We start from the raw sequence: 15,007 nt of genomic DNA, 5'->3' as shown, positions 1-15,007 counted from the left end.
GTTTTCTCTTACTCATTCGATTTGAAATATTTGAAGGGAGCCATGCCCAATAGTTTGTTTGGAATTGGGTTGACCCAAAACAGAGGGAGATCTCCAATCAAGGCTGATTCATTACCTACAAATGCAAATTTCTGCAGACACCGGTAATCGCTGGCAGTCTTTCGACGATTCGGATGGGCTATAGTCTTTAGAAATTTCAAGTCAGAAATTAAGTTTATAATGTCACGATTTGTAAAATAGCGTAAGCAAGTAAGGGGTTCTGTCCATGGTGAATAGTTGTAGATATTGCCATTTTCTTGAGACATTACCTTCAGAGACTTCAAAAGACTTGGGAAGATGAAAAGGTAGAGTTGACACTCGTGAAGGATATAACAGCCATATGGGCTACCCAGATCACATTAACCTTGCAGTTTTACAAAATTGTATCTATAGTTACACTATTTACAGCAACTACACCTCGACTTTAAAACCGTTTCAGTGAAGGACCAATTAAGCTCCAATTATTATCAACTTCTACTTTCAAAACTCCACATCGAAATTTTTCCTGAAACTATTTCAACTACAGTTATGTTCCAGATATTACTTATGTCTGCTTTCAATTTCACACGTTCACATTAAGTTTAGAAACTTCCCCAATATGTTCCACTAACAGTTCCTGTTGTCGGTTTTCAAATGTTCTAATTTGACATCAACTTTGTACCATTCAAATTAAATCCCAGCTAGGGTTCAATTTCAGTTTCATTTGTTACTAATTTCAATTTCTGAATTCAAATCTCGATATTAAGTATTGAACTGTTTCAATTACATCATAGCCGCAATTTAAGTTGTTACTGCTACTTGCCTTCGCTCCCACTGAATATATCTTGGAATAAACCTGTAGCTTTACACCTCATGGTTGGTTTACTGTTTATCCATGGCAAGGCTTGCGACTCCTAAACATTTTACCTCTGTTGAAAATGATTAACTAAGCTCAAAGAGTCTTAAAAAAGGCCAGTATCTATTTTTTATATGAGAACCACAATTTCCTTTTCAGAGGTACTTCCAGGTTCCGCAGGACGAGAGTAATTTAGCTTCTATAAAATAAATGTAAAGAAACAATTCTTGCCACCTTCACCCAAATGTTCATGATCATTCGCTGCAATCGTCTCCAACAAGAAAGGAAATGCCCGATGGTACCAAAAGGAAAATGCAATTTTCATGGCATCCATATAAAGCCACAAAATATCATAACTCACTTTGGACGCCCGCTATGTTTCGCTCTTCAGCTTACCTAGCGGAATTATTAAATTCTTTAATGCACATTTACACAAGTAAATTCATTATCTCTGATGGGTAAGAGAAAAGTACTTTTCACAGGGATATTTAATATAACTAAACTACTATCTCACAACTTCTCTCAGCTTTACAATAGGAATTTATATAGTAATTAATAATTAAAAAAAAAAACTAAAGAAATTTAATCTAATGGATTTAAGTCGGAAATTCGTCGTGGCGACAGATGTTCACTTCTTCGACCAACTTATTGATGTGGAAAATTAATACTTAAGAACTGTCGAGAACTATAGAGAAATGCATAAACTAAACCCATTGTTTTAAGGCTAGAGGAAAATTCTTCAAATCTAGAGGTAAATCGTCTTTCAAACCGTTTCAATACCGTTTCTCATTCAGTTTAACCGAAAGTTCAACGAGATCGAAAATTATATTCACACCACACATTATCTGAAAATTCATGTTCTTCATTAAGTAAAACTTTCTGGGTTGTAGGAATGGCTGTTTTTCCAGTTAAATACGTTACCCCTTATAAATGTTTCCTTCATCGGTGCACAATATTTTATTAAATAACAAGGGAGAATGATACCTCTATTGGTATAACAAATTGCAGAAATCAATTGCGGGTTGAAAATCCCTTGGTAATAAATATTGAAAAGGCGTAAAATGGTATGGACACAGCTTTCCTTTCCATAGCATTCTAAATATTTATGACTCGTTGACCTCCATCACTTCAGAGGTTTGACTGGTACTAATGTCTCGACCCCCCGGTAAGATTGTCCTTTCTTGATCCACAGTGAGAATTTTTGGGCTCCATTATTCAATTTTGAAGGATATAAACCAGGCTCATCAGATTTGCGTTAAAGTTCTTTGAAAATTCGATGATCTGGTTATCTATTATCGGAACAAGCTTCCACGTATCTTTCAGAAGCACGACGACTTCTAAAATTTGTATGTGTATAAACACAAATAATATCAATCATCTTAAGGATAGTCAATCAATTGCGTCCAGATATTTATCAAAGTCTAACACAATTTACCTATAACTTTATCACAGCAATAAAACAAACTGTTCGTTAATGTATATAGTTGTAACTAATTGCCCATATGGCAAAAATTTAAAAAATTAAAAATTTATGGTATTCATAAATCCTTGGCAGTGAACGAAATCACTTATTTCAAAAATATTTTGAAAACTGTTAGAGATAGGACTTCGAACTTCTTAACATCCTGTAAAAACCAAATTCATCTAAGCCAGTGGTTCTGCCCTACCCAGTCTAAAGTTTAAGGGTGTTACGTTAATTTGTGTTTGTTTTGGAACGGCTTTCAGTACACGCTTTTAGACATTTTGTGAACATGGAAAAATCGATCGTGATTCAATAGTTTCATTTGAAAGGTGTTAGTCTATCCACAACATCAAAGCGGAATTAGATTCTACTCTGCGAAAATCTGGTCCATCATTAATCACTGGAAAATACTGGTTGGGGGATCCAATGACACTCCTGATCTGACCACTCTAGATATTGTGTTAGACATCTAGTAATTATTATGAAAGATGGACATTTCAAAAAGTACTGGACATTGCATTTTGGGTATAAGTAAGCTCTGCGCAAGACGGGTATTACGATTACTCACGAATGAACAAAAACAGCGCCATGAGGATGTTCCATGGGAGTATTTGACAAAATTTCGCAGCCATAAAGTCGGGTTTTGGCGTCGATTCATAACCATAGATGAAACGTGGGTCCATTATTCTTCCCTGAGACGAAAAAGCAGTCAAAATAATAGATTCAAAGGGGAGAATCACTTTTAAAGAAGGCGAAAACCGTTCCATCTGCGGGAAAGGCGATGGCGTCGGTTTTTTGGCATGCACGTGCGACAATTTTTATTGATTATCTTCCTAAAGGAAAAAAAAATAAATGGAGAATATTATAGAAATTTAGTGTGGCGTGAAGAAAAGAAATTAGGAAAAAGCGACCACATTTGGCGAAAAAGAAAATCTTGCTTCATTAAGACAAAGCACCAGTCCACACTTCCATCACCGCGCTAGCCAAAATACGTGAATTTGATTTCGAACTTTTTCCTCAACCATCCCAATCACCAGATTTAACCCCTTCAGACTATTTTCTATTTCCAAACTTGAAAATATGTCTTGGTAAAAAGATATTTGCCAACAATGAAGAGGTAGAGTCCGAGGCTGATACCTGTTTTAAAACATTCGAATCTTCATAATATAAACGAGATATAGAGGCTTCATCAATGGGAAAAGCGTGTCAATCTCACAGGAGACTATGTTGAGAAATAATGTAATATTTCCATAATTTTTTCCTTTGTGTTAAATCGAGTACTTTTGAGATCATCCTCGTATACTCATACCCGAAGTAATATGTGCAGATACTAATTAAAAACTTGTTGCAACTCGAAGCTGCATTGTGCATCACGCAACCGATGCCAACACGTAATTTAGCTCTAGATGGCATTAATTATTGTTAGTTAGCTTTTCGTAACTTTGATGATATGGCTTTGTGCAATGCACCCACCATTGCGAGTATATCTCACAGTAACTTGAACACTGGCTTGGCGTGCATTTGAAGGCACACACGAATAGTTTCCCGTGTGTTCAGGACGCGCCCTTTGAAAGATAAGTTCCGTTCCAAGACGCCCTTCTCTAACCACTGCTCCGTCTTTCAAGTCGTAATTTATCATCCTGTTATCGTGATACCTGGAAAAATTATACCTCAACTCAGAGTTTTGTTATATATGAAGTAATTTTACCAGAACATGTATGTGGGCCTTTTCTTGATTCTGTGATGACTGGTAGAGTTTAAGATGCAGCTGAGCCTAATGGGAAATCCCTTGTCCACTTCCCTACGACTTGGACCTAGGATGACAGCATGTACTTCTGAAAAAATTAGTAGTGATGTGAAGAAAAACTATAATAATTATAATTTTAGGATATATGGTTAGTTTGAATCAAAGAACGACAATTGAACATTGAAATTATCAATCAATCATGTCTTCTCTCGTACAAAACATGCAAATTCTCCATTAAATTAGTAACATCAAAACATTTTACTCTCGTTCTCGCAATGTTGTCTCAAAATCTTGTTTGCCAAACGAAGTTACCTCACAGAAATGAATAACTGAATATGCTGAGCGGCTTTTAGGAAATTGGTTTTACCAGCTAAACACGTAGGTCGTTATTACACTTTGGGAAACTTATTCGGGACTTCTTGATTCAAAATGTTTAAAACCGGGCTTCTGCAAATTTAAAATAATTTGTTCGGTTCATACATACGGAAACTCTTCTCGTACCGAGTTGGAAGTTTGGGGCTCAACTAAACGATTCTTATACGTTTATGCGGCTTGAACTTCTTCGAGGGATTTTCTAAAGTTTTACGCTGATGAAAAGCAGTAGATAGAACGTCTTACGGGGTACAAATGAGATTCCTTCAATTAACGATTATGAACGACGTAAAGAATCTGCTTACCAAATAGTTCCAACCGCACATAAATGCTGGAAGTAGGATGGTTGCACACTTGGCATTCGTAAGTTCCTACATCTGAAGCTTTGGCATACCTTATATGTAAACACCAAACCTGGAAATTATTCAAAGAATTTTAAAAATTAATCCAGAAGCACCACCATTGAAACTAATTATAAGCTCAAAGAATGAAAAGAGCTTTAAGGAAATTACTTCATAGGCATGTTTGATTGCTAGCTCTACATATAAATGGAATTCTCATTTATTTTACTTTTTGTCATATTTCGCAGTAACGGGAAGTAATATAAACTAGCACTCTGAGACCTGTAATCGTCCAACTGAACTGCAACTATACTGATATGAAAAGTCAAATCAGCACTGAGAATTAAATCATTTACAGAACACTCAACTACATTTCTATCTTAATCAGCCTTTACGCAACGTTTCGTTGATAATTTGTAATTTTTGCATCATTTGACGTCGTAAATGTGACTATAGAATAACGTATGGCGTAATTTTAGATGCACTGACACATGTAATGGCTTATTCGGCACAGTTATCACTGCACATATACAGCGCTTGTATAAAGCATTGCCACACGTTTAGAACTTTCACAAACCTCATATATTTTAAAAAATGCTTAAATACGTATAATTTTATTTTCAAAATGGCATTTAATGCATTATTTTCGACAATTATATTTTTCACCCCTATCCAGCTACCCCCACTACCTTTTTAGTTTCAAACGGAAAGGCACAAATTGTAGTATATCAAATAATAAGTAATTCAAAAGGGCACACAACGGTATACTCAAAACTACAATTGGATATAGTTTCTTTAAAAAATAAAATTGTTAGATACAAAATAAAGTAACTCACTAGTACGTCAACCAAAATCGATATGCCTACAATAAATGCTGAAATTGACTTCAGTAAAAATTTGGTAAAAACTCAATCAATTCCTTGAACCCTTTTGTGAAAATTTCCACTGTTGCTCCTATTATTGTTTCAAATTCGATTTGAATTGTAGGACGTAAATCATTTAAATTTTGTGATCTATTTTTGTAAATAGAACTTTTCAAGTGACCTCACAAAAAATCAAGAGGCATAAGAATAGGACATCTTGGAGGCCATTCTATTCCGCCTCTTCTACCGATCTATCTCCTAGAGAAAATCTCATCAAAATACTCTCTCGTAGCCATAGTTTTAATTTTCTAATGATGTTTCGATATCCAAATTACAACGTAGAGTCTTTAGAGTTTTCTCATGTGAAGAAAAATGTTGTATTCGGTAATTTTGAAAGCTTCAATTGTGTTATTCCCTCTAATATTAAGCAGTGGCTTATCAGTAGGACTTAGGAGTTAACCTATGGTGCGCTGCATAACGACATGGGCATGGGTGCATAAGTTGTAGTCGTGCATTCGAACTGCAGAAAACCACTCGTTTCAGAAAAATTATGTTCCTTCTAGTGACGGACGGAAGTGATACTTTACCGCACGTCGATTGAAATTTCAGTCAGCAATCGAGTGCGATAAAGACAATTTCACATATGGTAGATATGGTGTCTTTCCTATGAATGTATGTGCATTACCTTTATTGATTTTGCACTTTCAATTCGATATTAGCGTGCGATAAAATCTCTGTGTTAACGTGAGGTACAAAGTTTAATCGCAGACATGTTAGTGTCAAATGCACACAAAAAAAATTTTGACTCTGACACTTTAATTTGCGTGCGGGAACACCTCTTATCGAGCACGTATGCTAAAGTGCTTTTTGTCTCAGGTTTCGCACGACACTTGACATCTTTAACTTTTAACTTATCTCGCTGGAACAACAAGTAATGTAAAGATCACACTTGTGAATAAAAGCAACAAAAAATATTTTGCAGTATACAAGATATTTTGAGGAACAAAGGACAAAGCGCCCCATACGTAGAAATCAATGGCATCTAAATCTGAGCTTCTCACTGGCCACGGTTGTATTCCGAGCCATCGCTCTGGAAATTACTCTTTGAGTCCTTCAGCGACGAGCCGACTATTGTGGGCTGTACACATATCCATTTTCCACCACGTTTGCTCTCGCAGTAGTTCTGGGAGACCCTGCAGTTGTACAAAGACCTCTTCTCTCAATATTTCAGAAAACTACATTGCATTTAATCTCTGGGGAGGAATGATACGGTGTGACAGAAATGATAGAAGTTAAAAGACGATTTTCCAGTAACTCCAACCATACATTCATACTGAAGTCATGTTGATAGCGCGCAATTCTTATTTTATGGAGGTTTTCGTGAGCCCAGCTGTGAGTATTCCAGAGATTTAAAATATTTCCATGCGGAAATGTGTTTCCATCCATTCATGGTACTTTCGCGTGAAAATGTCGGTCCCAGCCACACATTTCTAGATACCAGCAGCAAGAAATTCTTCTACTTTCGTAATCGGTAGGTAGTAAACACTGTATCTCGGTAAGAGTATATGAGTGTTAATTGTCTCTACGAATAACCCGCTAGATTATTTTATGAGACAATATATTTACAGAGTGTTTCATCAAAAAATTTTCACTACAGTTACTTTGGATAAATAAAAAAATATCGTAAAACACCAAGACACGTTGATTTTGTTTTCGAGGAAGGCACATAATGGCGCGCATTTCAAATTTATTGAAACAACCCCCTGTGTGGGGGGCAATCAGCTTTGGAATTTCAAATAGCATCATGGGTCGAATGACCCCTCATTCTAACGGCAATAAAATTCTCTTTAACATAATGCTAGTTTTCTTTTTTTTACCACCAGTTCTAAGAAAAATAACGGCCAATATATGCTGAAACTGCTACGAAATATTCATAGAATCCCTTTAGCGAACTCAAATAAACAAACTTTTTTCATTATCATGTCAACAATTTTTACTTTAATAAAGAAATTCCCATAAAAAATTGTTTGAGATATTATGTACATTTCGTCCAGCAGTTTAAAATGTATTTAATTCTTATTCCTTCCTTTGTGCTGTCACCAAAAAGCTTAAATGAATTGTGCATTAATATTATGTTCCCGAAAATTGATTACTTTACGGCAGAAAGAGTTGTAGTAATTTTGCTGTATTTCAAAAACAACAATTGCATTCGTGTCACACCACAAATTTTCAATGAAAGGCACCCGGACAAGATTACTTCCCATGTTTACGTAATTTCCTTGGTATGAAAATTTCAAGACAGGATTCGTACATAACAAAAAGCAGCACTATGAAAATCTGGTTAAAAAATAAAGCCGCCAAAGTTGCTGTATTTGGTCCAATAGAAGAAAATCACATCTTGAGTACATGCAAATTATCAGAAGTTTCAGGTGTATCTGCAACAAGTTGCTGATGTACTTTGAAAGCTTACAAGTACAACCCCTTTAAAACCTCAACGACGACGATACCGATCATCGTCTTCGGTCTTGTGAAGGGTTCACTTATAGACTCGTGGCTAATCCCAATTTATTTTACTCTCTGTGGTTTTTGGACGAATGTACCTTTTTCGTAAATGGATTGCTTAATCGTCGTAACTGTCGATACTAGAGTGTTTCCAATCCGAGGCTTTTCGAAGAGAAAACACTCAATACTCTCAAAAGCCAAACGTTTGGGCTTGAATTCTCGATGACCAAGTAATCGGAGCAGTTTTGCTTCCAAGAAATCTCCATGCGGAATTCTACTTGAATCTTCTGGAAACTCGCATCTACATGATGATTATGAAGGCCATCGAAGATAATGAAAATATGTTCGAAAACGAAGTGTTGTTTCAACGGGATAGGACGGCTCCACATTTTACAGCAGCAGTACACCAATATCTGCATGAAAATTTTCCCAAACACTTCGTAGGTCGTCGAGGATCCAGATTGCATTATCTCCCAGAAGGATTTGCTTCGATAAATTTGAAATACCTACCATCATCTCGAAAACAGAATAGACGTGACTTGAAATTTTACGATATTTTTGCAATTCTTTAAAAGAATTGTGGTTGATAGTTTTCGATAAAACACTCTGTATGTCTATGTCTATCTCTCGAAGGCGATATCCTACTCTCCTTGTAATCCAACTAGAGTCTGCAGCAAAGAGATCCAGGATATTATATGCCTTATTTAGTAATATGATGAGGCAGATACCTTCATTACCGCCATGCATGATAGGGCAACCTATCATTTTGTTGAAAGTGTAGACGTGGTTAAAGACTGGTCCGATCAATACTCATCGATCAGGGAGTTGCAGGTGATACTCAGAAACTACCTCACGGCTATCGTGGTGAGCAAAGCACCAGAAGAAAATCGTATCTGTGTTCTCAGTGTTTGAGTATTGGAAAGACATTGTTTCACTGAAATGTATCCGAATGAACTGCCGAATGAACTGCCAAATGAACTAAAAACAACCAACCTGCATTGACTGTTATTTTTTTTATTTTTTTTAAAGCGAAGCGACTCATGTCATCTTTGAAGAAATCAAAGTTGTTTTAAATTGTCTGACCCGGTATTTCCGGCAAAAATATTTTTTAACTTAAAAGCGGGTACCACATTTAAAAGTATATTAAAAAGGGCAATTTCGACAAATTCGCCAAACAGGTGGTTGAAAAATTTATTGCGTAAGCCATCACTAAGAAATATCAACAAATATGGAGCTACAGGTTTTCCTATTGTACTCTTCAGGCAGCTAAGTTGAGTTCAAAAAGGTACATTTACCAACAAAACGTATCCTACCTTATAGTAAATTTAATGTAGATTTTAAAAAGGTACTCGTATTTGTGTGTTATGTGGTAGGAAGTGGAGAAATAATAGGTTAAAAAAAAATTGGGTTTTCGACGAAATTTACTAAAATGTCTATATTTCAAAGAAGGGTGAAGCTCGGACCCTCATTCTGGCTGCAATTTAACTACATTGTAGATGTGAATGTTTCAGATGTCTATTCACCTTCAACCTATGGCCCTTTTTCCCTGAAACACCCTGTAAACTTAAAGTTCGAAACCGATTTTCAATTGATTAATATTTCCATTACTTGTGTATGTCCAGGTTACGCATTATTTTTACGAAGGCCCTTGTCGTGTTTTTTTTATATTCTTTATTGTTATTGCTATTGTTGTTGCTCCTGCTGCTATTTTCATAATTTTATAAAATCTACGATTTTTATCAAGATTATTCTCTAGTAATTAAATAGATATTACAATTATCAATGTTTCATCAACATTAGAAAGTTACATAACTTTCTAATATTGTCACATGACCTATATTCGCAATAATTCGGATATTTCGGAAACTGTTATAGTTCAGGATGTCCCGCCATAATGTACGAATATGCTCTATTAACTTTTATACCTCTGGGCACTGCTTACCATAGTGCTGTTCTCATTCATGGCCAGGAAACGCTTGTCATCCACCAATGTATTGTTATTTTGGGTTAGTACTGTATACGACGTAGTGTTTCCAATTTTATTGTGCTTTACCCACAACACCTGCAACAATATTATTAAGCGGAAATACTGGCAATAATACCAAAATTATTACATTATGAAAAATCAACTAGGTAAGTAAGTCATACATCATATTTTACATAAAACCTATTAAAATTATCCAGTCTAAAACATAAATTTAGATACAGCCCCGCTTTGCACGGAATCCCATTTTGTCGCCAAGTAATATCCAAAAGAGCCACTCTTTGATCCTGTGGATATCGTCGAGGCCAAAACATGTCCTCTGGCTTTACCCGCACATTATATGCATTTTGCTTTGTAGCTGTGCAAAGTGCATATTATTTTAGTTAATATTGCTTAACTGTTTTAAACAGAGTTTGACCCCCTGAGCAAAAACTTAATTCTAGATAAAGCTGGAAAGAATTTTAGTTTTTATTCAAATATAATTCCAGTAATTCTATCTAAAATGTTCTTCTATGGGTTTGACTGTACCTACCGGATAGTTAACATTTGACTTACAGTGACATTACTTAATCCCACATTGCAATTCAGTACTACCTTAGTACCAACCATGCCTACGACAACGGTGTTGTTTTCCTTTGGAACTTGATGTTTAGGAACTCTCGTAACTTTTGGGATTTTTTTGATGTGATGGGCTGGTTTATTCTTATTTGGATCAGCACCATCAGGTTCATCTGCAAAATACGAAAAACCATTTAAATACATAATTTGCATGCTACAATATTTCGTGTAATATAACAATAAAAGTATTGATGCAAAATACAAACAGAACAATTAACTATAACATTTTGTATATTTTATAAGGTTTTAAATATTTTTTATTTTTAATAGAAAAACACTACTTGGGCCATCTATGAAGCGGCGGGAAAAGTTTTAAGTTGAAAAATCAATAATTTTATAGGAGCTTCTTGGTAGAACTAAAATAGTATTTAATTGACACTCTTGGCGCTTGTAGAAACTTGTTTTTATGCGATTTTCGATCCATGAAAAAAGTTTTAATTATTGAATCTCACAAGAGATGCCTGCCTTAAACATTTACGTATGCTACAGAAAACAAGGTTTAACACACTAGTTCGGTTTTAGTCAAAAGTATGTATTATCACCACATAGCATGTGGATCTCGTAAATCGTAATAGATTGGATTAAAATCACAATTATTAATGTTCTGTTAACTTTAACCGCAAACTAATTTCCGCAAAAACGCGTTGAAATGAAATGCTAGTATAACAGAGATTATTCGTTTTTATAGAAAACAGCTCGATGTTAAGTTAACATCACATCAATTATTGAAGTCTAAACGGGAAAAATATGGCACGATTAATTTCAATTAATTTAGAATTGAAAAACATAGCTAAACATTTTTTTGACAAAATCGATGACGGTTGTCGACAATCGAAACGTCGGATTTGAAATGTTACATAGTGACATTGTGGAAAAGGAAAAATTGCAATAATGTAGTGCCGATCATTTAGAATCACCTCCTTAAATAAACTGACGAAAAAATGAAAAGGTTTTTTTCAAAATTTCAGTTTTTTCATCATTGGAATTTTATAAATCTTCTACTCAATGTTTTTTCTTCTAGATCGTATATGGTAGACATTTCTCTAGAGCAGAAAACCAAAGTAACCTTCTGAACTCACTCGAAAAGCTTTTTCGTTCAGTGATTCATATTTGTGATTAATTTGACTAATTGACTGATTGAACGATGATTATAACTCTACTATTATCGATATCTCTACCGACAACTATTCATGAATGATTAATATACTCATAAGAATATCATTCGAACTATTGCGTAGAACTACGAGTGATTGGAAGTTACGATTTTTGTTATGAAATAATTACCACTAAGTTAAAGCAGCATTTACAAATATTATACCGGATGTATTTTTTAGACCTTGTCATACCCAGATTTTTAGAACTTAAAACTAAAGTTCAAAATGCTATCTTAAAACAGGGGGAAAACACTAAGGATAAAAAAGTTTTCACCCCCGATCGGCAATGTATTAAAACTCATCTGCAAATATTTCGTTTTTTTTGGAGATTTCGAAAAAATATTTCATAAAATATTGCTTAGTTTTTTGAGGTCTATGTCGTATTAAAAGGAAAACCCCTACTTATGTTACGCCCTGTATATATAATCTTGCATATCTATTATGTATTGCGTATCTAGAAAAGGAGAAACTTGGGAGCACGTAGAATCCAATGTCGTGTAAAGGAATGAAAATTGCACTCACAAAGAACTAAAAGTTCAAAAGGAAAAGGAAAATTATGGGCTCATAAAATGAAAAATCATAGGAAAACTGAAAACTTTGTGAATGTGTATCGATTAATTTCGAGGAACAACAAAAATGACGAGCAATTATTATTTAAAAAAATGAATATGCTGAAAACTGTGGGCGGATGAAACAGAAAAAATATATTGAAAACTATAGGAAACTAACAACATATGGAATCACGAATAAATAAGAAGAAAGATCATATGTAGATAAGTAAAATGATAAGTTTTAAAAAAATTAAAAATTGTGTGAATATGTAACGAAAAATTTAAGAGAAAAACGAACTATGGGTGCTTAAAATTGTGAAAATACTCAAAATTGCGAGCACGTTAACCGGAAAGGATTTGAACAAAACGAAAACTACATATCGTAGAATAAAAAGACGCGTGTCAAAAGTACAAATATCAAAAAGCACTAAAGCTATGCCCATACTGAATTGGCTGGTTCCAATTCTAAAATATCAAAGAATTTTAAAAGTAGATAACTTATACAAGGTGATTCAATACTGGAGTCGAAAAATTAAGAGACGTCTATTGTTTGACATTCTGATTAAAAGATTTAAAATTAGATTTTTGCTGGCAGACCGTTGTTTTCGAGTTATTATACTCCAAATTTTCTACATGTCATCATTTTTAATTATTAATAATAATTAAATACTAATTACCATTTTTTTATTATAAATAATTAAACAATAAAAATAATACAATAATTACAATCAATGCTCAAAAATGGCGCCATTAACACACATACAAATTTGGCGAAATGTATTCTGCTTTTATATTTGGTCTATTTTGAATGTTTCCGACTGTATTCATTATTCTGTGTATTAATTACTCACGCCGTTCTACTACACCAATCACTTGATTTAAATGGCCCCAAGCAGAATATTTCAAAGGGTTCAATTCAGGTGATCTCGCAGGCCATAGCATTTGACCAAGCTGACCAATCCATCTCCCGTTAAAAGGTCCGTTTAGCCAAATGAAAACAAAACTGCATATTTAGCAAAACAAACAGCAAAGAAATTTTGAAAAGCATAGAAATAATTTCCTTTGACTGATTTGATTTATAACATTCTTATCATTTATTCCCTTGCTTACTATTGTTTATTAAAGTAATAAAAAAATTACAATATGCAGAAACTTTTGTGTGTGATAACTCGGAAACAAGGGCGTGCCAGTAAAAAAATTATTTTATATTGTTTAAACAAAATATTATTTTTTACATTATGTACTTTAGTTTTTCGCCTCAAGTTTTGAATCATCCTGTATAATTATTATTTAGTTGTTTGAGTACATACTTATTTCTCACACTGATAGGTTATCATTCGTAGTACAAACAATAAATCACATTTTATCAAAGCTGTGTGTGTCAAAGCAATAATATTTGTAAACGTCCGATCAAACCCGATAGTCAATAACCGATAGGGCATAATAACCAGTTTGAGGTGTTCCTTTCCTCATGCAACTTCCAACACAACCCGTTATAAACAGGCCTTCCGAGAAGTCATTGAATTGGCAGTATTTCAGTCAGTACCCAGAGGCGTACAGAATAGGTTTTCTAAATAATCATGTAAAATGAATGAAAATCTGTGTCCTTCGATCAATTTTTTTAGGGTTCTTTACGTTAGTATTGATGTGATTCGCGTGCTTTCACAGGAATGGGTACTTAAATGAAAAAATCCGTCCCAGTTACTGACGGCCATGTCATCGTTGAAATCTTGCTATTTTAAATTTTGATTTCGTACTAAATTATTCTTTTGAAGCTTCCTCTTCGGATTCAGATATCGGATCTTTGGATAAAGTCAAGCTCCTCGTAATTTAATTTTCGGACGAAATCTTTATGCATATTGACAAATTATGAAATCAAAAGAGATGTGCTGAGTCCAATAAAGAAAATTAGAAAAAATATCTCAATATAGCCTTATGAGCGTTAAAAGCAAGAGACATGCGAGAACTGTTTTTTAAATTTTACATATAGGGCTGTAATAAAACAATAGATTACTCTTAAAGACTTTATGGTTTTCAAAATATTTTCCACGAGGATGGATGCACTTTTGCATATAATGGAACCGTTTCTGGAAACAGTTATTTCATTTGTTTGTTGAGACAGTCAATATGACAGTTTTAAATGAGTCGACTGCTTCCAGCGACCGAAACCTTTGATCACGCAGTCTCTTTTTGATTTTCGGAAAGTTAAAGAAATAATTCGGATTTAAATCGGGATTGTAATGAGAATGTTGTAACAACTCGACGTTTTGTTATATTAAAAATAATATTTTTTTGCGAGTTGTGTATAAACTTACATTCTCTTGGGGGAGGATGATTTGTTGTTTGGAGTTGGTTTTTCCAAACTCAGTGATGACTTCCAGCAAACAAAATGGTTGTATACTAATCGGCAGGAACAGTTCTTTGATCTTGCAGGGGAATTGTTGCTACACGGCCTGCTTCTGTGTAAAATGTCTCAATCTTCTTTTTACACACCCTTTTATTATGACTTTTATTGATTTTTCTTCATCTTGAAACACCC

At 34.4% G+C, this 15,007-nt stretch overlaps 1 protein-coding gene across 3 annotated transcripts in view; it reads right to left on the bottom strand.

Annotated features, from left to right (window-relative positions):
* Positions 1-15,007, bottom strand: part of LOC136339810 (zwei Ig domain protein zig-8-like) — a 73,257-nt gene that overhangs the window by 3,274 nt on the left and 54,976 nt on the right. For all 3 annotated transcript variants that reach the window (XM_066283313.1, XM_066283311.1, XM_066283312.1), the window contains exons 3-7: positions 10,701-10,876; positions 10,104-10,223; positions 4,761-4,869; positions 4,045-4,171; positions 3,810-3,991 (exon numbers count right to left, since the gene is read on the bottom strand). In XM_066283313.1, coding sequence (XP_066139410.1) covers positions 3,810-3,991; positions 4,045-4,171; positions 4,761-4,869; positions 10,104-10,223; positions 10,701-10,876 — 714 coding nt within the window. The remainder of the gene's footprint in view (positions 1-3,809; positions 3,992-4,044; positions 4,172-4,760; positions 4,870-10,103; positions 10,224-10,700; positions 10,877-15,007) is intronic.

Source organism: Euwallacea fornicatus, chromosome 6 (genome assembly GCF_040115645.1).
Source record: "Euwallacea fornicatus isolate EFF26 chromosome 6, ASM4011564v1, whole genome shotgun sequence".
In the NCBI taxonomy this organism is placed as follows: Eukaryota; Metazoa; Arthropoda; class Insecta; order Coleoptera; family Curculionidae; genus Euwallacea; species Euwallacea fornicatus.
This window is presented reverse-complemented; position numbering and strand designations above follow the sequence as displayed.